This window comes from Cinclus cinclus, chromosome 14 (genome assembly GCF_963662255.1).
Source record: "Cinclus cinclus chromosome 14, bCinCin1.1, whole genome shotgun sequence".
Classification (NCBI taxonomy): Eukaryota; Metazoa; Chordata; class Aves; order Passeriformes; family Cinclidae; genus Cinclus; species Cinclus cinclus.
This window is the reverse complement of record NC_085059.1, coordinates 20,117,175-20,139,061: the sequence shown is the minus strand read 5'-3', so window position 1 is coordinate 20,139,061 and position 21,887 is coordinate 20,117,175. Positions and strand designations below refer to the sequence as shown.

Here is a 21,887-nt window from a genome sequence, read left to right as displayed (position 1 = left end):
TGAGGTTGGGAAAGAGCTGTGGGTTCACAGTCCAACCCTTATTTTTTTGGCTTTTACTTAGAGTTAGGATTAAAACATGAAGGAGATGGATTTTTCCTTGGACTTGGTTGTTTATTAAATCTTATTTAAAGTCCAGAGAGTTCTTCAGTACTTTTAGTTATTAAGCTAAAAGTGAGAAAATGGAGGTGAATCTAGTTAGTTACAAGGTCTTTTAAAGCTCAGCTATCTAATTAAGAGTTAATATTTATATTATTTATTCTTTTGATTCAATAACTAAACACTTGTGACCTGCACTGCAAGATTTTTTGTTTAACTAAAAATTACTACTTGAAATTCTGAAGAAGAAGGAGGAAGAAGAAGGAGGAAAGAGACAATGCCCAAAAACATTCATCTTGTCTCGTGCCTATTACTATATCCCAAAACTTTAAATTTAAAACTTTTCACCATGTGAAATGACACACTTTTATTCTAACTACACACTCGTGATTTTAACTTTATTACTCAAATTTGGAAACTTTCTTTAAGGCTTCCAGTCAAAAGCAGTGTTCCTTTGGGGGTTAGTGTCAGAAAGCACAGAAAGTACAAAACTCCCAGGCTTTTGGGTTTCAACACCTCCTCTAAACTGCCTTGGGATGAGAGTCCCAAGTGGATCAAAATCCTGGCTCCAGCTCCTGCACAAAGCTGAGATTCCACATTTATGGAGTCCCAGAGTTCCCAGGACTGGAAGATTCTCCTCAGCTCACTGGGATTTTTGATTTTGTGTCCTTGTCACCCTGCCCAGGCCCTGCCTGATTTTGGAGCACACTCAGCCAATCTCAGGGAAGTTTAATAAGGTTTTTTGGGTTCTTTTTTTCCCCTACAGATGTCTCATCTCCTCTGTGCCTTACTGTCCTTGTTTTCCTTTACTGCCCTACTGGAAAGTGCCCAGTGGAAACTGCAGGAAAATGGTAAGGAAGTCTCTCCTTAGTCAGATCTAAATCTTTGGAATTACGATTGTGGCCACTGGCACAGAATTTGTTAACTCCAGTATCTTAGGCTATATGTTTATTTGTTCGACAATAGTTAATTTGAGTTAATGGAAAACTATTTAAAAGTCCTAAAATGTCTTCCAACAGCGTATTTGCAATATTTGCATTATTAACTGTTTTATTTCCTATTCCTTCTCCTCATATTCAAACTCTCAGTCACACAGCCTGGATGCAAAAACTGTGACTTAGGGAACAGCCCTAAAAAAAGAAAAACAAACAAGGGAAGAATTAATTGTGAACAAGAAAATATATATTTCTGAGTAAAACCTAAAACCTAGAAATAGTTTATCAACTTCTCTGGTAAAGAAATTAAATGTAGATCCATTTATAAAAATACAGGGTAGGTAACAAAAAATTCTTTTGAATAATTTATCAGAAAATTGGGCTAAATTCAGATTGTCCTCTCTTTCAATGACTTTCTCCCACATCTTTACATGAAAAAAGAATATTTATCATTTGTTCTGGGGGTTCCCTGGGAGGGATTTGATGCAGAAAACAGCAAATCTGTTTGTCAGCATGGAAAGTAAACTTTGAAGATTCGCTTTCCTTGTGTCCACAGGGAGCTTGGGAGACTTCCAAACTTCCTAGAGCTGAGTATTTCCTGCCAGTCCAGGTTCCATACTGAAGTTTCTCAGTGTTTCTCCTTTGTGGTGACTGGGATTCACCCAGAGCTCACTGGAGACAGAGCTGAAGGGAAGGGCTCAGCCCAAGCTGATTTTTCCTTTGCCATTCCCAGTGTTTGTCATAGAATCCCAGTGGAACGATGAAGCCCCGGCCACCAGCGTGGAGCTCACCTGCAACACCTCAGAGGAAGAAGTTTACTGGGAAAAGGACTCGGAATGGAAACAAGAGGGGAAAACTCTGACTGCTGCAGTGAAGGAATTCCCAGATGCTGGAAACTACAGCTGCCTGAGCCAGCAGAGCCACAAAGTGCTCAGCTCCCACCTCCTCCTCATCGCCAAAATCGACTCCCAGGGCCAGATGGTGAGGTGGATCCTGAAAAGCTTTAAAGGTATGGCCCTAAAATGCTGGACTTGTCCCTGCTCAGGCTCTGGGAACACCTGGGAAATGTCCTTGGAATGGGATTCTCTTCAAAAGTTTTGCTTTTGACAAGGGCAGGGAAATCATGGTTCCTGTGGCTCTGGGCAGTGCAGCAGAGGAATTGGGTGCCATGGGATTTATTTGGGATTTTCTAGGCTGATAGCGGGGAGGGATGGGAGGAATTGGTTTGGAAAACCAGGGCTATGTGAAAGGACCCAGGGAAGGGCTGGAGCTGTGCCAGAGGAGGGTTAGGATGGATTTTGGGAAAGGTTCTTCCCCCAGAGGGTGCTGGGCACTGCCCGGGCTCTCCAGGGAATGCCAGAGCTCCAGGAGCTCCCAGGGATGCCCAGGCTGGGACTGTTGGGGTCCTTGTGGGTCTCTTCCAGCTCAGGAGATTCCAGGATTCTGGGATTTGACAGAACCAGGACCTGACCCAGGTTTGAAGTGCTGTCATTTGGGTCTCTCCATTCAGGACTAACCCTGGGACAAGCTTGGGATGTTTTGCATTTTCTGCATGAACCTCCCTCATCCGAGTCTCGTATTTGAGTCCGTCCTGCTACTGCCAGGGAATCTGGGAATTTATGAATTGTTTCTCTCTGCCTTGGCCATTTTGGCAAAGAAGAATAAATAACTCCTGGTTTCTTCCTTTCCTTGTCTAGGGTCCAATGAGACATTTTTGAAGTGTGAGGCAAAGAACTACTCTGGAATTTTCACATGTTCCTGGATGACAGAAAATATGAGCCCAGATGTGAAGTTCACCATCAGAAGCCTGAAAGGGTAAGAGTTTGCACTTCCCTTCACAGGCTCACAGAGCAGCCCTTGGTGCTACTCTGTGTAGGATTTTAGGCTTTTAGGGACGTGCAGATAGGGGAGATCTCTTTTCCAAGACTGAACATCCCCAAAACATTTTGAGTCATTACTGGGACAAAGTTCACTCGACGAGGGCATGGAAATTGCACAGAAATGAATAAAGCTCTGAAAAAGAAATGAGTCCAAGTGGGCTGGAGTAGTCCCTGAGTAACTTAAGCAATAGCAAAAGAGTTGGTGGAGGGCAGAGAGGAAGTGGAGCCAGGCCAGAAAGAACCAGAGCTGCCAGTGCAGAATGGAGTGGGAGGCTGCCCCCACTGCAGAGCACATGGCCCCTGAGCAGCCTGTGCTGAGGAACCCTGCAGAAACCTGCAGGGAAATGGGTGCTGGGAACCCTGGGGGGATTTCCTGCCTCCCACTGCTCCTGGGGGGCAGTTCTCCAAAATATGGAGTGCTCCAGCAAAGGTCACTCCAGCCTGCTGAACCAAGGGGTTCAGCTGGCTGAGAGCAAAAACAGAGTCGGGCTCAGGTGGTGCTTTGGTAGCTCTTGGTGCTCGTTTCCCAGTGGAGACTCCTCAGCCCTCATTTCAGCAGGGTTTGGGAGAGGGCAAAGGCACAAAGGAGGAAGCTGGAGCTTGCCATGGGATGGTGGGAGTGAGAAATGTGAGATCCTGGTTTAGGTTTAAATATTAATTCCTTGAGCTGAGGCTGTGATTTAATTAATGACATGAATACATCCCACAGCACTGGGAATGTGAGAGCTCCCACTGACCCTTTCCTGCAGCAGACAAAGTACAGGCAAACCCAAACATTCCCTCACCAAACACACCATGATGTGGTTATGGCAGCACATTCCCAGCACAGAGCAGCATTCCCAGCACATTCCCAGCACAGAGCAGCATTCCCAGCACATTCCCAGCACATTCCCAGCACAGAGCAGCATTCCCAGCGCCTGTCCCTGCTCTGTTGCAGCCCCCAGGGGGACGTGTCCTGCAGCAGCCCCGTGGCTGTCACCGAGGGGGCTCTGACCACCTACACAGCCCAGTGCCACAAGGAGAACTTCTGTCCCTTTGCTGAGGAGCACCAGCCCATCGACATCTTCCTGGAGGTCATTGATGTGGTGGAATATGAGAACTACACCGCCAGCTTCTTCATCAGGGACATCAGTGAGTAGCCCAGGAGTGGGGGTTCCTTTTGAGCTTTATTTTGCTGCTGCCAGTGCAAGTCAGGGTTCAGCCCAGCTCTGGGAATCCCTGCCCTGTGCTCTGTAAATGCCCACCAAGCCCCAGTTACAGGAACAGGCTGGAAGAGGATGAGGAAGTGAAGCAGCAGCAGCAGCATCTTCCTGGCTTGTGATCTCCAGGGGCCCAACAGCCACAGCTCCCTGAATGTCCCCAGAGGATGGACATGGTTGGGAAGGGCTCTGGGGACAAAGCAGAGAATAATCCAGCAGATTATTCCAGCAGGCTCTTGTCTGAGAACTGCTCCAGGCTGTGGGTGCTTCCCTCCTCACCCATTCCTAGGTGGGCAGGCAGGGCAGGTTCATGGAAAGGGACAGGAATGAGAGAGCTCTGAGCTGGCACAGGAACATGAGGCAGCATCCCAATGAAACAGAGGTTTTCCTAATGAATAATGAATATTCCAGTGAATAGTTTTCCTAAATGCATCCATGGTCAGCAGGTGCTGAAGATATCCCTGTGTATCCAGCAGAGCCCTCCGCAACCCTCCAGGCCCCCCCCCCCCAAAAAAAAAAAAAAAAAAAAAGAAAAGGATATTATCCAGATTGAGTCTAGGAATGTGCTTAATTTTCCATAAAAAGCAGCTAAGGCAGTTATTACACCTCAAGGCTACTCCTCTCTCCACCTGGAGGAATCCCAAAGCTCATTCCCCTGAAACCAGCACCAGTAACACACTGATATCTGACATTAGGTTGTTAATAGGAATTAATTCTCTGTGTTTTGTCTTGCAGTAAAGCCTGACCCACCCCAGTGTCAGTACGTGGCCACCAATGGAACAGTGACCTGGACATATCCCAGAACTTGGAGCACCCCAAGCTCCTACTTCCCTCTGACTTTCAAGGTCAAAGTTAAAAAGCCAAAGAGTCACAGATACCAGGTAGAAACACAACATTTGAGACACAATTTTCTTGCCTGAATAGTCTAAATAGTTTAAGTTTTGTATGCAAGAATAATTAACTAAAATTTTTAAAAAAATTAAAAATATGAGGCTGAGCCCTACAAGCAGCAAATCCTGGCAGAAAAAAAATCCTTTCCCAGGTCCATGAACAGGAAGATTCCTGAGGCAACTGAGGACAGAAAATCCTGTCCAGAATTGCAGAGTTGTGTTTACTAATTCATTAGGAGGCTGAGGAGGGCCTCATGTGGGAAAATCCCAATTTCCAAACGCAGAACCCAGGATCTGTGACACGAATTTCCTCGTTTGTTGTTCGAAGCTGGGCAGCTCAGACTTTACAGGTGAATTGGAAAGAAGAGATCAGTCACCCACCTGGGAGAGTCTGGTCTTTCACCCTCAGTTCCCAATTAATTCATGGAATTAATTAACAGTGTCAGGGTTAAATTTCCAGTGTATGTCCAAATTGGTCCTGGACACACAAGGGCTTGGAAAAGAACTGGGAAAACCACTGAGCCCCAGTGCTGCCCTTCCTTGGTCCAGCACTGAGGAAAGCAGACACATGGAATGGTTATCCCAGTTTTTCCAGGGGATTAAACCAGGGAATGTTTCCTGCTGGGGAATGATCCAGCCCGGACCAGCAGATGGGGCTCAGTCCCTGATTTCAGCAGCGTTGGCTCCTCCACCCCTGTGGGAGGGAAATGCCGGGGCTGGGGATGCTCCTTGTGCCACCACAACCCCCCCCCCCCCCCCCCCCCCCATGGGGATTTCAAAAATACGGAGCAGGAGCAACTTCTGGGAGAAGAAGGAAAAGGAGAAAAACCCAGAAAAAATAAACAATATCTTTGTTTAATGAGTGTTTAGGTTTGGGGTTTGGGTCATTTAGAACACCAAGCTCAGTGGGTTTGGGTTATTTACACTCTCAGTGGGTTTGGTCACTTTGGGAGACCTCTCAGTGAGTTTGGATCTCTTTGGGGCATCTCTCAGTGAATTTGGGTCACTCTGGGAGACCTCTCAGTGAATTTGGATCTCTTTGGGGCATCTCTCACTGAATTTGGGTCACTCTGGGAGACGTCTCAGTGAATTTGGATCTCTTTGGGGCATCTCTCAGTGAATTTGGGTCACTCTGGGAGACCTCTCAGTGAATTTGGGTCACTTTGGGACACCTCTCAGTGAATTTGGGTCACTCTGGGAGACCTCTCAGTGAATTTGGGTCACTTTGGGACACCTCTCAGTGGTACCTGACCTTTCCAGCTGTTCCTGCTGAGCTCAGCTTCTCCCAAGCCCCAGGACTTTGGGACCCCTTGGTCGCTCTTGGAGCCTTTGGGACGCCAGCCTGGGGTGGGGACTCAGTGACCCTTCCTGGAGCTCTGTGGTGGGTTCTGTGCCCCCTTCCTGACACTGAAGGAGCTGTCCCTGTCCCCAGGTGAACGACACTGAGGAGCAGTCCCTGCAGCTGCTAGCCCCTGGGCCAGCAGAGGTGTGGGTGCAGGCCAGGGACTGCTGCTACCTCTCCTCCTGGAGCGAGTGGTCCTCACTCTGCAGGTAAGGATCCACCCGGGGGGGGGCTGGAACTCCTGCTCTGAGGAGAACCAAGAGAATTCTGGTGTAAATTTACATGTAAATTAAATTTCTGATGTTATTTCACAGATAACCAGTAAGGGATCCAGGAGGGTGGCACAGCGCTCCTAGAGAAAGCAAATGAATTAGCACAAGAACAGAAGCACAATTAGAAGGAAAGTTTCCATTTGAGATTCATAAGAAGCCATAACTTATTTTTTTTATTGCAACAGTTGAATGTGGTCCTGATTTTGGCAGCTCCTAAATTCCCCAGATTCGAGTTACACTTTTAGCATCCGTCGTGTTAATTAACCTGATTTTGACAGGTTGCTGGCAGCTATTATTGTATGTCCTGCAGATTATTATTGTGCCTTAATTTATTTCTTATTTATTTATTTATTTGCTATTTATTTATCTATTTAGTATTTTATTTATTTATTTATTTGTTGTTTGTTGACTTGCAAGGCCAGTGGATGGCAGTTGCTGTTCAAACCATTGTACATGATAACTTATTTGGAAAGTCACCTCCTGAAAGAACTGTTTGAATAATCCATTATTTAATGGTTTAATTATTTGTTTCTTTAATATTTAAATTGTTTTTATTTCTGTGGGACTGTGCAAGCACACAAAGCTGCCTGAGCAGCTGGGTGTGGTGTATGGAGGCCATCCTCTTCCTCCAGGATATCAGAGTAAAAAGGAATTGCAGAGCCCTGGGGATGTTTGCTGCTGCCCTGTGTCAGCTCTCTGTGCCCACGGCTGCTGATGCCCAGCTGGAGAACACTCCATGAGAGATCCATGGAGCTGGAGCCAGCTGGGAGCACTGGGAGCACTGGTGTGAAGGCAGCTCTGAGCCTCCTCTCATCCCTCAGGAGCATGAAAGGAACTGGGAGCCAGGAGCTGTTTTTATCACAACCTCCCCTCCTTCCACTGCTGGGCTCTTTCTCCACGAGCCAGGAGTGCCCAGTGGAATTTCGTGGCAAAGGAATGAATTCCACAGGAACCCCCAAGGGCCCCAGGGCAGCTGGAATTGCACCCCCAGTGTATCAAACCCCCAGAACCCAGCTGGGAACTGGGTTTATGTCAATATGAATGATCTCACGAAATCAGACTTTTAGAATAGAGATTTTTAATAGCCCAAGTGTTCCCCACCATGCGTTGGTGCATTCACAGAACCTCAGGGAAAACTCCTCCTGTTCTGAGCTGCTGTCACAGTGAGGGACCGGCTCTGGGAGGAAGCAGAAGCGTTTTTCATGGAATTTTTTCATGGAATTTTGGAAATGTTTGGGTTGGGAAGACCTTAAAGCTCATCTGTTCCACCCCAGCCATGGACAGGGACACCTCCCACTGTCCCAGGCTGCTCAGAGCTCCATCCAGCCTGGCCTTGGGCACTGCCAGGGATGGATCCTTTGTCAAAACACTGAGCCCTGACTCTCAGGAGGGCTCTGAAAATACCCTGAAATATCTTTGAGGATTCAGGCCTTAACCTCTGATAATCACTGACATTAAAGCCTTTCATTGAAACCATGCTTCCTTTTCCCCAGTCTTAGTGATGGGTGGTAATTTAAGATATTTAAACATTGAAATGTGTGAAGTATCTGATATTCCAGAAAACTGCTGATAATTTATTTACAAATCCTGTATTTATTAAGTTTACATGTCTTATTTTGGATTTAAAGGAACTTATGTGCTTGTTTACAAAGGAGCTAATAATAAACACAGCTGAAAACAAGAATATTTGGTTTATTTGTGATCTTTAAAGAATGGTTTGTGTCACTCTCCACTTCCGTACCAGAGGATCAGGCACTATTTCTCTCTCAATGTCTGGAGGGCAAATGAATTATTATTAATTCATAATAGCAAATTCCCAGCCTGTAAGACTGCACAGGATGAGCCAGCCAAGACACCAGGGGGTGAGAGCAGGATCTGCTGAGCCGTGTCCTGCAGGAGAGGTGAACTCTGGGGCTCTTTGTGGTGTCCAGCTTAGAACTGAACCCACCTGAGCCAGACCTTGAGGGCTCTGAGGTTCCTCCCTGGTTTCAGTGCTCAGAGGTCACAGAACCTTCCTGATCCTCAGGGTTTAAACCTTGGCCCCTTTGAAACCAATCCCTGAAACCTCTCCCGAGCTTGGGCCCAGCCCAGTCTCCATTCTTGGAATATTCAGCTAAAATTTTGTATCCTGACAGAGCCTAAATTGATCTTTCCCTTCAAAAATGTCACGATGCCATAAAATGAGAGAAGTCCCCCACGGGATTCCTGGTGTGGGTTGTGAGCATCCACTGGGGGAAGTCAGTGGCTGAGTTTATTCAGGAAAATAACAAAGCTCAGCTTGGAACTGCCCCTTTCTCTGCAGGAATCTCTTCATTGCCAAGTGCTGCTCTCTAAGATACAAAGTTGGCTTTGATCCCCAGTTTTCCATTTCCATGGATCCAGGTGCCTGTGAATGTCTCCTCTGGGAATTGCCAAGCTCCCTCTTCTGTCTAGATTGGATAAAAATCAAAAAATATTCACTGTGGTGGCTCCACACACACGAGATCACTTTCTATCATACTCCATCCATCCAAGAACATAATAATTGATGTGGCAGTCAGTCCTTGGGCTTCTCTTCCTTCATTCTTCTCCTTCTTGCACTGTAAATAACCTGGAAACCTCTGGATAAATGTCAAATGCACAGATTCGGGCTGCACAACGTACAAAACTCCCCCTCACCCTCCAAATAAAAAGGCTTTTGATTGTAAAATCCAAGCTTCTGACATAAAATTTTAGATCTAATTTATTCCTGAGAGAGGAGAGTCACTGACTGTATAAAACCAAGACTTTTTTTTCCCTGCTGGATTTGCTCCTTTTTCCATACCCCACCGTTTCCTGGGAAGGGGCAGCTCCTGCAGCTTTCTGTTCATCCCCATCACTCAAGGCCTGGCTTTGGGTTGTGCTACCACACCTCCCTAAATCTGCTCTGAGCAGAGCCTGACTAATTCCCCCCAGGGCTTTCTGTGGGTGCTGCTCAGCTCCAACAAGGTTTGACAGATAAATAGACCCTGTCCTTCATGAGGCACTAATTGGTCTCTGCAGGAACTTGCTGTTCTCCAAGAGCTTCAGCCCCTGGAGCTGGGCAAGCAGGCACTTGCTGAGAGCAAAAGGGGGAAAAAAAGCTGATGTTTAATTAAGGGTTTGGGGAGAACACAGATTTCGGGTCCAAATGCTTCATATCCACCCCTTCTCCATGCTGATCTTCCTCCCACCCCTCTTTGTCACAAGATGTAGCTTCTCTTTTAGAAACGTTCTATTTTTAATAAAGGGAAAAGCAAAGCACTTCCTCCAGCCTTGTCGTGAGCCATGAAAAAGCCTTGAGGCTTTTCTTGAAATGTCACTTGGATTGACTTTGGTGTGTCAGAAGAGTCCAAACACCTGGAAATGGCATCTTAAGGCAACTTCAAATCAGTCCTATTCAAAACCCATTCAGAGGAAGTGTTAAGCTATTAATGCTTTGTTTTTGTGAGGAATCAACTCGGAGCCATCAATGGTTTGACAGCGAGGAATCAAAGGAACCCCGAGCTGCCTGCAGGATACTGGGAACCACTCCTGGCACTGTGTCCCAAAGGGATCCGGAGACACCGAGGGAAACAAAGATCAGCTCCAGCTTTTGTACAGTGATAGGTTTATTTTTAATTTCTGGAGCAAGGCACGAGATCTTCAGCAGGGCTCTGGCCTGGCCTGACACCCACAGTGCTGAGGGAAGGATGCTCTGATCTCCCAGGGGTGGAAAACCGGGAATTCACTGATGCCTGCAGAGGTACCTGGAGCAGAGGCTGGGCAGAGTTAAAGGAATAAAGTGGGGATTTATTAAAAGCCTTCAAAGGATTCACCTCGGGCAGTGCCGGAGCCTGCTCGAGGCTACACCCAAGAGGGACCCCAAGTCAGGAGTTTTTTATAAGTTTTGGTGCATTTCCACCTTGGGGTTCATTGTCCCATCCCAGCTCCAGGCTCTGCAGTCCCACCCTCCCAGATTCTCTCCTCAATTCTCTGCTCTTTGCACTTTCTGGGGCTGAAGCTGCAGCGGTGTCCTTGGTTGTGGGCTGGAAAAGGATTGTTTTGTGTGACTGAGCTGTGAGCAGAACTTGGAACACTTGGTGTGGAGTTCAGAGTTATATCCTAATGCAGCACAGAGTCTGGGAAATATAAAAGCTAAAACTTGAGGCATCATCACATTCCCCAGGCAAACACCCAAAGGTTTGGCACAGCCTGAACAAAGCAGCCCTTGGTTCTCCAAGCCCGCATTGAGCAAGACTTCAAAACTTGATGCTTTAATTACACTTGGGAGGACAACCCTGAGCCACCCACCCTCCCTGGGACTGGGGGATAAAAACACCCCTGGATCCCTGGGAGGGGAGGTCCCAGAGCAGTGACAAAGTGCATTTTTCACCTTTTCCACGTGCTGTTCATCAGCTCTGTGGATGCCCTGCATGGGAGGCTCTCCACGGATGAGTGGGAGCAGGTTCCTCTGGAATGCAGCCAGGGAACATCCTCCCATGCACTTAACTCATGACCTGCTGCTGCAGCATTTTTGGCATCCCAGTGGTGCACTGAGCAGGGCTACAAAATGAAAAGCAATCTAAAATTTGGAAAAAATAATAACTGGGGAAATTTTCTTACCCTCAGAAAAATGCACACGGATATTTTACCTCACATAACACCATGGAATTGCTTTTCCTTCTTCAGAAGGTCAGCTTGGAGGGATAAGAATTTGGGAAAACACCAAGGTATAATAGCAAATGTAGAAAATTACTGGAGTTCCACAATTAACTTACAGGTATTCGTGGGTTTGCTGATGAGGTCAAAATTGCACTCACAGTTCTTCAATATTTATTTATTTAATTCTTCAACTATTTATTTACCATATTTACCCTAAATTTCAGAAGGAGGTCAGCAATTAGGCCAATTACTAACCCAGCTTTGGGAAGCAGCTATTCCTACACACATCCAAATATTTGTTTGCCAATGAACTTCTTTTTGTTTTTTTGCAGGAGCTCCAACCACTCCATTGTAGCACTTTACCCTTGTCTACTTTATCAAAAGTTAATTTAGGAGGACAAAGACATCACAAGGCCCCTGAAAATTCCAGCAATGCCTGACATTCTGCTGTGGGAATGCCAGAACCAGTTCCATTGGAATGGCCCATGGAGGTCACCTGGATGCCCACGCCCTCCATGGCCACTTCAGAACAGACCCATTTTTAATATCTCCAGTGATCTCTGTGAATAACCTGTCCCTGTGGTTGACTCCTCTCGTTGTGAAATTTGTTTTGCTCCCATCTAATTGGAATTTCTCTCCCTGCAATTTGCTCTGTTCCCTCTTCCTTTCACTCTGCAGCTCCAGGAGGGCTCTGGCTCCCGTTGTTCTTCACCCAAATTTTCCTCTGTGTTTCACCCCCCTCAACACTTGGTGCTCCCTGCCTGGCTCTGATCCAGCATTTCAATCCCTTTTCCTGCCCAGAAAAGTCCAGAATTGTCCCAGAACAGCAGCTCCAGCCTCACCCGTGGGAATTATGGACTGAAATTCAAGCGCAGAGCAGGAAAATCTTCCTGAATGAACAGAGCAGGGTGCAGAGAGAGGTTTGTGTTCCTTGAGAGGGATGGGATGGGATGGGATGGGATGGGATGGGATGGGATGGGATGGGATGGGATGGGATGGGATGGGATGGGATAATGGGATGGGATAATGGGATGGATGCTGGGGCTGTACCACATGGGACACTGGGAGCACTGGGAGCACTGGGTTGAGGCCCTTTCCTCATTCCAGGGTCAGGAAGCAGCAGGATCTGCCTGGCTGCAGTTTTACAGTGTCAGGACATCCCCCAGAGTTGTGTGTGCTCAAAACTCTTCAAAGCAGGAGGAACTTCCGGGATGCTTTGGGTTTTGCTGCTGTTGCCTAATTGCTCATAATTGTCCATCAACCAGGGATGTGTCCTGAATCCTCCCCACGAGTTCCTGCATGTTCCCTGCCAGGCTTTTCTCCAGAAAAGCTTCCCAGAACTCAAAGTCACTGACAGCCCCAAGCAGGGGGATCCAGACCAAACCCCACCCTGCCTTTTGTCCCCTCAGCCTCACAGGAACACATGTCCAAATTAAGGAAAAAGAAAAAATTCAGAACAAAACCACTGAAAGGCATTTAAAAAATAAAATTCCAAGCCTCCAGCTCCAACCACATGTTCAGCCATCCTGGAATTTGGATTTGATGGCATTTATGTTTTTCATCCTGTTAAGTGACGAGAAATTCAACATTTATTAATTACCTATATTCTTTAAAGACAAAATTATTCAAGGCTTACCTGACCTATTGAAATATTCTCTGCAGGAGCTTTCAGGCCCTTGTTTTACTGGAATGAGCCCCTCTGACCCCAATCCTGCATGGGGAGAAAGCCCTGGGCTACCCTGCAGTGAGGGAAGGTGATCACTGAAATGCTGGGAATTGTGCTGATGTGCAGAGATTTTCCCTGTTGAGATTTTTGCACGTTTAGATGGTAAATCACTAAGAGAAGGCAATTCTGGAAGGATGGGTTGAAACCAAACTATCACCTCCAAACTCCACATTACTTTGGATTTATGAAAATTAAGCCTCAGTTCTGAGTGTCCCATTGGGAGTCACCCATGGCTCTGTCATAAAAGACAGAAATTGCTGGTTTTTTGTTAAGTCACCAACAAACGCAGGATTTGTTTAAGGAATCCCCCCTGTTGTGCTGGAAACAGGGAAATGGGAGCAGAGAGGCAGGCAAAGGAATCTCCTGTATCCGTGGCTGGGCAGGAGCTCAGGGGATGCTCAGGGGCTGGGAATTCTTTGCTTGTCTTGGCCAGACAGTGTTGTGGGGTGTCTTTGCTGCTTCTCTCCCAAAATATTGGTTCTGATCTCAAACTGGGCACATTCAACAGGAAAAGGAAGCCTGGAGGATGCTCTGGGCTGGGTGTGAAGGCTTTCAAGCAGAACCCAGATTTCCCAGAGCAGCTGAAGGGCTCAGTGATGCCCTTTTGTTCTGTCTGACTAAACTGTGAGAACTTGCTGACACTTCACATGAAGTTCAGAGCCACGCGCCAGCGCAGTACAGAATCTGAAAAAATATCAAAGCTAAAACTTAAAGCGTCATCTGCGCACGGCCACAACCAGCTCAGCTCCAAGCACAGCTCAGAACCAGCTCCAAAATACCCAAAAAGAAGAATTAAACCCTTACGGGACGGATGTTTTGGCAAACAGCCAGCCAGGATTATTTTTCCCTGGGAGTTTTGAGTCGCTACGGCAATAGCAGCACCCAGCCCTGAGTCAGAGCTGGCTGCTGGGGCTGGAACAGTTAATTAGGCTGGGTTTAACAGGAACAATCCCTGCTCCATCAACACCGGGACACGCAGCCCTGCCCCGTGTCCCTGCACGGGACACATCCTATTGACTCTGCCCTGGGCAACACCTTCCCCAGTGACCTGCGCTGGGATTTCATCACCCTCCTGGTTATAAATTGTCCCCACGCTGCCATGGCCACGCTGGGGACACTGCAGGGACCCGAGCCTGGCTCTGGGACAGCCGAGCTTGGTACTTGCCATGAAGGTCACAGGCACCTTGGTGCTCCTGGCGCTGGCACTTGTGTGCTTGGCATGTGAGTAACCCTCGGTTCCTTGGGGATTTTCCTTCTGGGTAAACACTGGGAGGTTCTCAGTGTCCTCAGCTGGGTCCTGCACCGGGGGGGAGGGAGAAAGTGGAATTTTCTATTGAAAATCTTATTGTTTGTCACCGTAACAATTTATTACCCAGCTGGGGTTGGGGTGGATGGAAGCTGCTGCTTGCTGGGTGGGACTCAGAGCTGTGTTCTGTGACACCTCAGAAACACCTGGTTTTATCTATTTATTTTCAAATTTCCATCTAAAAAAGGAGCTGGGAGCTGATGAAGTCCTACCCCTGCCAAAGTGACCAAGCAGGGGACAGCTGATGATGCTCAGGCCACATAAAACATCTTTTTAATCTTATTTTTCCAGGCTGCAGAGGGACTTGAGGGACAAGTTGTTGTAAAAAAATATGACCTGGGAGGAATTTCTTCAGCCTTGGCAAATTTATTTTTACTAAAAACTTGCAGTAAAAATATTTTTTTTAGAGAAAAATAAGTGCATCTAAAAGAACTGAAAGACTCCACACCTCTGCAGGTAGTATAGAAGTTTAAAAGCATTATGAACATTAAAAGAAGCAAAATAATGAAAATATTAAATGCAAAATAATGAAACAAAAGAATTTTTTGAGTAGCTCTGAAAAGGTTGCTTTGAAATTTTTCTCAACCCCAAAATTCTTATGAAAAACAGAAGTTTAAATGAAAAGTGATGGAAAGAATTCATACAGTGTTCCATCAACTGCAAGAAAAGAAAAAACTCTTCCATTAGAATTTCAGGAAATCTCTTCTTTGAACTTTCTGGTTTATCTTGTCTGCTTGAAAACTTCATGAATCAACACTTTCTGAGGCACACCTTTTTTGCATTCACTCCCCTGTGCAGAGTGGCTCCTAAAAGGTTCCCAGAGTAAAAACAACATTTAAATGTTTGAGGGGAGGTGGAATAAATCGAATCCAGTTCCAGAATAATGAAATCTCAGTCAAACCTCTGGTGACAGAGATGGAACCTTGACCTGGAGCTTTATTTCTGCTCATTTTCTTTATACTGAGCAACTGTATTTGATGTGAGGATGTAAACAGGTTTATGAAAGGAAGTTTTAGTGGAAAGTTTAACCTTTGAAGAGCAAAGAAATCCAAATTTATTCCAAAAGACAATTGCTAGAGCTCTGCTCCAGAACACATTTGGAAAGTTTACCCTTTAGAGATCAAAAAAATCGACATTTAATCCATAAAACAATTGCTAGAGCTGTGCTCCAGAACACATTCCTGCTCCTTCTGCACAGGAATCTCTCCCTGGTACCTTTTACCTGCTGGATGATGGTTATGGCACAGCAGAGGGACAAATACATTCCTAAAGAAAGTAAGAAATGTGTCAGCAGCATGGAGCCGTGCCAAGGAGCTGATTACTTTGTGGGAGGTGTAATTAGCATTGTTTGGAAAGAGCTCCTTGAAGCCTGGGCTCTGCTGGAGAGGAATGTGGCAAAAAATAGGAGCCAAAAAAAATATAAAATCCATATTGAAACAAGGGGAACACTTCCTAAAGTGGGATTATGAGCCAGTTGTGTTGTCATTGTTATTTAGAGTTAATATTAGTTAGTATTTTAATTGGCATTGCTCATTATTGGCAGAATATAAAAGGGATATAAATAAATAAATATATAAATATATAAATAAATATATAAATAAATATATAATATATATATAAATAGAAAAGGGACCTTTGGTTTGCTTACAGCCACACAAAGCTCTTGATAAACTCAGGAATTAAACTCCAGTCATGCTCAACCATCAGCTAATCCTGAGCATGAAATACAAAATAATATTATGAACATTAAATAGAATATTGACTCCTGGCTTGACAATGGTTTTGTGGTGAACAATGGCTCCTCCAGCAAAGGCTGCTCCAACAGGTGACAGAAGTTCCCAAGGTAACATTTACTTTATTTAATTCATTTATTTTAATATTTATATGCACCAAAATCCACTTGTTCAATAGGTTCTGACACCTGGGCTATCAAACACTGCAAAGCTCTGTCAGTATTGACACTGAAGGAGGTAAAATGTCAATTTAAAAAAGATTCAGTGTTGCTGAGCAAAGTCATGCTGCTTTTGCACCTGAGTGTTCATTAACTCTGAGTGTTCATTAACTCTGAGTGTTCATTAACTCTGCGTTTTCATTTTCTCTTTTGTCATTCAGTTTCCACTGCAGATGCTGCCACGCACAATGAGGTGAGTGATTACCCTTCTCCTGGACAAAAATATAGAATATGAGGTAAAAATTATAATATAATAAGATGAGGTCAGAAAATTAACGTGTCAAACTTTAATTAAATGCTGCCAATTTATTGAGATTTTGGTGAGAAATCCTGAGTTTGGGATATGGGGCTTCCATACAGCTGCCCTGACAATTTCCAGATGTTTTCACCTGTTTGACATTCTGGCAAAATTTAAGCCAGAGAAATCTAGATTTAAAAAAAAAATAATTATTTGATGATGACCCTACAAGACTTTTTTGATGACTTTTAGCTCCTAAATCAGGTACCTGGGGATTTTAATTCTCTCTGAGTACCTCTGGGGTCAATGTCTGGAAGAAATGAGGCACCAAGGGATAAAAAATCCATCCTGGGGTGAGCAGGAAAGCCCTGGCAGAGTGGATAACGGTGGGGAGAGAAAATTCATCCACACTCAGAGCTGGACCCATATTGGTACAAACCAGCAGGAATTTCTCCATGGAAAGGGTGGTCAGGCATGCCCAGGGCGGTGCTGGATTCCATCCCTGAAGTGTCCAAGGAAGGCCTGGATGTGAATTGATCCCACCACAATTCACTGATTGTTGTGATCAGATAATAAGAAATCCCAACGCTCCACTGCCCTGGGGCTGTGCTGCTCCAGGGACCCCATTGCTGCCCAGCCCCGGGCACAGGCAGCACCACCCACACCTCTGAGCAGAAATGTTTCATTTTGGGGGCTCAGCCTCTGCCAGTAGAGGTGGTGATGCCTCCCCTGGCTGTGCTGCTCCTAAACATGGCCCAAAATTCGATATATTCATGATTTCTGTTGATGCCTGGAGAGGTACCTGGAACAGAGGCTGGGCAGAGTTAAAGGAATAAAGCAGGGATTTAGTAAAACCCTTCAAAGGGTTCACCTCGGGCAGTGCCGGAGCCTGCTCGAGGCTACACCAAAGATGGAATCAGAATCATGAATTTTCACACTTTTATAAGTTTTGGTGCATTTCCACCTTGGGGTTCATTGTCCCAACCCAGCTCCAGGCTCTGCAGTCCCACCCTCCCAGATTCTCTCCTCAATTCTCTGCTCTTTGCACTTTCTGGGGCTGAAGCTGCAGAGGTGTCCTTGGTTGTGGGCTGGAAAAGGATTGTTTTGTGTGACTGAGCTGTGAGCAGAACTTGGAACACTTGGTGTGGAGTTCAGAGTTATATCCTAATGCAGTGCAGAGTCTGGGAAATGCAAAATCTAAAACTTCAGAACACCCCTGAGCCACCCACCCTCCCTGAGACTGGGGGATAAAAACTTGCTGGCACTTTATATGAAGTTCAGAGTTATAAACTAATGCTGTACAGAATCTGGAAAATATAAAAGCTACAACTTCAAGCATCAAAAGCACACCCCAAAATGGGATATATTGATTATTTCTGTGAATGGAGGACGTGAGACTCAAGGCTGCCCTGGTTGCAGGTGGACTGCAGTGAGTACAGGAGGCTGGAGAGGGGGAGACCCATTTATTGTGAGAGGCTCTACCAACCCTTCTGCGGCTCTGATGGCAAAACCTACAACAACAAATGTTCCTTCTGCAAGGCTGTCCTGTGAGTACTGCCATAGGTTTTCAGTTATCTGGGGTTTATTTTTAGGGTTGTTACTTCTCTGCTCCTTTGCTCTACCTTCACACAATAATTGTTCTTCCCACTGATTGAGAATGTCCAACTGATTTAGAAAACAAATGATGGTGATATTTGGGTGAGAACTGGCAGAAACCATAAAATAGGGAGGTAAAAAAATGACCCAGATATTCAGGTCTGAAATTCCTATTCTGGCAGGAATTGTGAAGTTGGACACTAAAGAATTACTTGGATATTTGGGTGAGCAACTTCCTATTCTGGCAGGAAGCGTAAAATAGGGAATTAAAAAAATGACCCATATATTTGTGTGAGCAACCTGCAGCAGGCACCATAAAGTTGGACACTAAAAAATTACTCCTTTTTGTGTGAGGAACTTGACGCAGGTACTGAAAGATTTAGTCACTATAAAAATGACCCTGATATTTGTGTGAGCAGCTTCCTATTCCAGCAGAAACTGTAAAGTTGGATGGGGAAGAGTCCAATGAGCAACACAGGCCTGACAAAGCAACTGCACCCAAAAATTCAGAAGTGGTACTGGCAGTATCTTGGGTTTATGGGTAAAATTCATAATTTTGCAAGGAAAGCTGTTTACAGATGCCTGCTGTGAATGTTTATGGTGTCTCCTCTGTTAGCAAAGGGTTTCAGGGGGTTTTGGTGCACCACGTGAAGCTTTCTGCCCATTCCTTTCCTTGCAGGAGGAGCAGAGGGGCCCTGCACATGAAACAGGCAGGAGCCTGCTGAGGGAGCTCTGCTGGCAGTGCTGAGAGCAGCTCCACACTGCCACTGAAATTCCTGAAAATTCCTGAAATTCCTCCGTCCCTCCATCCTGCAGAGAACAGCTCCACACTGCCACTGAAATTCCTGAAAATTCCTGAAATTCCTCCGTCCCTCCATCCTGCAGAGAGCAGCTCCACACTGCCACTGAAATTCCTGAAAATTCCTGAAATTCCTCCGTCCCTCCATCCTGCAGAGAGCAGCTCCACACTGCCACTGAAATTCCTGAAAATTCCTGAAATTCCTCCGTCCCTCCATCCTGCTGAGAGCAGCTCCACACTGCCACTGAAATTCCTGAAAACTCCTGAAATTCCTCCGTCCCCCCATCCTGCAGAGAGCAGCTCCTCACTGCCCCATTCCTGAATTCTCTCCATCCTGCTGAGAGCAGCTCTTCACTGCCCCATTCCTGAATTCCCTCCATCCTGCAGAGAGCTGCTCCTCACTGCCCCATTCCTGAATTCCCTCCATCCTGCAGAGAGCTGCTCCTCACTGCCCCATTCCTGAATTCCCTCCATCCTGCAGAGAGCAGCTCCTCACTGCCCCATTCCTAAATTCCCTCCATCCTGCAGAGAGCTGCTCCTCACTGCCCCATTCCTGAATTCCCTCCATCCTGCAGAGAGCAGCTCCTCACTGCCCCATTCCTGAATTCCCTCCATCCTGCAGAGAGCAGCTCCTCACTGCCCCATTCCCGGATTTTTTCCCGGTTTCCTCCATCCTGCCCATGCCCAGCCCAGCCCAAGGAGAGCTGCCAGCTCTGCTCTGTCACTGCTGCTTCTCTCTGCTCCAGAGCTGGGATTGACACTCCTGTCCTTGCAGCAAAGCTGTTCCTGTTGCTTCTCACCAGCCCTTTGTTAGATATTTGCCTCCATGGCTGAAGTTCAAATCCTCTGACAATGCCCCAATTTTCTCCAACTTGTTGATCAAATATTTTCTTTCCTTTACCCAGAAACTTTAGCAGGTATTTTTTCCCAAAGGGTTCAGCTTTCCCTGGCAGTGCTTTGATTCTCCCAGTTTTGTAGCTTTTAATTTTAAATGCTTATTTTTCATCCCTCTCTGTACAATTCTGGTTCCTGTATGTTGTTTATTAAAATAAACCTTCACTCTTTTTTTTTTGTCCATGGTGAACTTTCTTGAGAATTTGTTGCATCCATTACTAACAAGTATTTCCCAGATTACAGAGAACTGTGGTGGATCAGGGGCTGAGTCCTGAGGCAAAAATCCAAAGCATGGAATACAAAAATTGTATCCTATTACATGGCCTCATATATTAGAATTCAACCCCCAGTCTGGATCTTTTTTTGATTTAAATGGGACAAATCTGGTAAAATATAGAAGTCTGTTAAATCCTGTCATTTAAGCGTGAGTATTCGTTAATCTTTTCACTTGACAAATTTCAGAACCTAAAGAAATTGATGTCCTGCTCTTACATCCTTTCTATCTTCACTGTTAAACTAATTTGTGTCTTTTACTCAATACTTGGTTATGGGAATGAATTTTCCCAAAATTAAAGTTGTGAATGACTGCCCTTATTGGGCTTCCAGGAGGAAAATTTTGGAACAGCTGGTCACAGAACAAATCCATCCCTGTCCTGAATTCTGTACATCTGGAAACCACGTCCCAGCAATTAGGCAGCAGGAACAAAAATAAAGAAGGTGATGTAAAAGTTCCTCATAGCTCAGAGGCTTCAACCTAAAGAAGTTCCTAGAACAGATCAAAAAGATAAAAATGAGAAAACAAAGATCAAATTGAGAAAACAAAGGCAAACTCGGAGGTTTCATCCTGTCAGAAAATCCAGATTTGTGGATGTTTGCTGCCTTCCAGCCTCAGTGGATATTCCCACCCTCTGCTTTGGTTTGTTGGGTATTTAATGGGCTGTGCTTGTGCACCAAACCTAAGACACCAAACTTCTCAAGCAGCCCCAGGAGTGACTCAAGAACCTGCAAGTCAGAGGCTGCATTTCCCTGGGACTCCAGTTTGTCTCTGATCATTTCTGACATGGAATTACTGAGCCAGGAGCAGCTGGAGAGCAGGATTCTCCCACATGGGTGCTTTTCCTCAGCTCAAAGCTGGCAGAAGTGAGAGACACGTGGCAGCTCCTGCCACATACCTGAGCAGAGAACATCATTTGCAAATTGCTGCAAATGACACCTGAAGAAAATGAAGTGGCTGGACAGGCTGGACAGTCGAGTCTGGGGGATGGAGCAACGCCATGGAAATATGGGGAAGGGAAAATGAGCAGAGCCTGAGCGAGCTGATGGAACGGGCTCAGATTCTGTGAGACAGAAAATCAAGTATTGGTGTGGAATTGGAAAACAGAACAGATTGTGCACTCAGGGAAGGTTAGAGTGCAAAACTCTGCCCTGGAAAGGTACTTAAATACCACTGGTGTATCTTTATATCTGATGTATTTACATGTGAAGGACAAGGAAGGATTCTCTTGAGGTCTTACAAAATGTTTTCTTCATTCTATGACGAGAGGTCATGAAATCCAGGCCTGGAAATCAGACAGTGTGATCCCTGCAAAAGCAAATGCCAATGCTAGAATAAACCTGGCTGGAGTTAAAGCACGGCACCATTCTCACCTGTGCTCATGCACCTCAGGGCTCGGGGTTTGGGTGCCTAGAGATGTTCTCTTAAAAGCTTTAATTTGGAAATGTTGAGTTTTTTCTCCCTGCTGCTCGTGTAATTAATGCCTCATTTGGTCATCAGGAGTGTCCCAGGCCAGGTTGGACAGAGCTCTGGACGCTCTGGGATAGTGGAAGAGGTCCCTGCCCCTGGCAGGGGGTGGAATGAGATCTCTGAGGTCTCTTCCAACCCAAACCATTCCATGATTTACGATCACTTGGGATGCAGAACATTCATTCCCTCAGAAGATAAAAGCTTAAAAACATCTCTTAGTGACACTGCTAAGTTTGTGAGGTGCAAAATTTTGCGGTTTTAAAGGAAGGCATTAATTCCCTCAGGCGTTTTATTTTTGTTTTATTTTATTTTTTTCAGTAATACCTGTGTTAGAGAACCAAGATTATGAAATCTACCTAAAATATAAATTATGTATGT

At 45.6% G+C, this 21,887-nt stretch overlaps 2 protein-coding genes across 2 annotated transcripts; both read left to right on the top strand.

The window, feature by feature from the left end:
- The first annotated feature begins 862 nt into the window (after nt 1-862).
- IL12B (interleukin 12B) lies at nt 863-6,555 on the top strand. Its single transcript, XM_062502282.1, has 6 exons — nt 863-947; nt 1,765-2,040; nt 2,729-2,846; nt 3,849-4,042; nt 4,846-4,991; nt 6,433-6,555. The coding sequence occupies exons 1-6, from the start codon at nt 863-865 to the stop codon at nt 6,553-6,555; spliced, it is 942 nt and encodes a 313-aa protein (XP_062358266.1).
- Nucleotides 6,556-14,147: 7,592 nt separating this feature from the next.
- LOC134049651 (ovomucoid-like) lies at nt 14,148-18,797 on the top strand. The gene is made up of 4 exons (XM_062502222.1): nt 14,148-14,202; nt 16,400-16,431; nt 17,896-18,023; nt 18,752-18,797. The coding sequence occupies exons 1-4, from the start codon at nt 14,148-14,150 to the stop codon at nt 18,795-18,797; spliced, it is 261 nt and encodes an 86-aa protein (XP_062358206.1).
- Nucleotides 18,798-21,887: the final 3,090 nt, after the last annotated feature.

Bases quoted from the DNA above. Each gene is read 5' to 3' on its own strand.
- IL12B (XM_062502282.1), top strand. From the start codon at position 863: ATGTCTCATCTCCTCTGTGCCTTACTGTCCTTGTTTTCCTTTACTGCC. The intron at 2,847-3,848 runs GTAAGAGTTTGC...GCTCTGTTGCAG, and splicing joins ACCATCAGAAGCCTGAAAGG to CCCCCAGGGGGACGTGTCCT. The intron at 4,043-4,845 runs GTGAGTAGCCCA...TTTGTCTTGCAG, and splicing joins CTTCTTCATCAGGGACATCA to TAAAGCCTGACCCACCCCAG.
- LOC134049651 (XM_062502222.1), top strand. From the start codon at position 14,148: ATGAAGGTCACAGGCACCTTGGTGCTCCTGGCGCTGGCACTTGTGTGC. The intron at 16,432-17,895 runs GTGAGTGATTAC...CCCTGGTTGCAG, and splicing joins ATGCTGCCACGCACAATGAG to GTGGACTGCAGTGAGTACAG. The intron at 18,024-18,751 runs GTGAGTACTGCC...CTTTCCTTGCAG, and splicing joins TCCTTCTGCAAGGCTGTCCT to GAGGAGCAGAGGGGCCCTGC.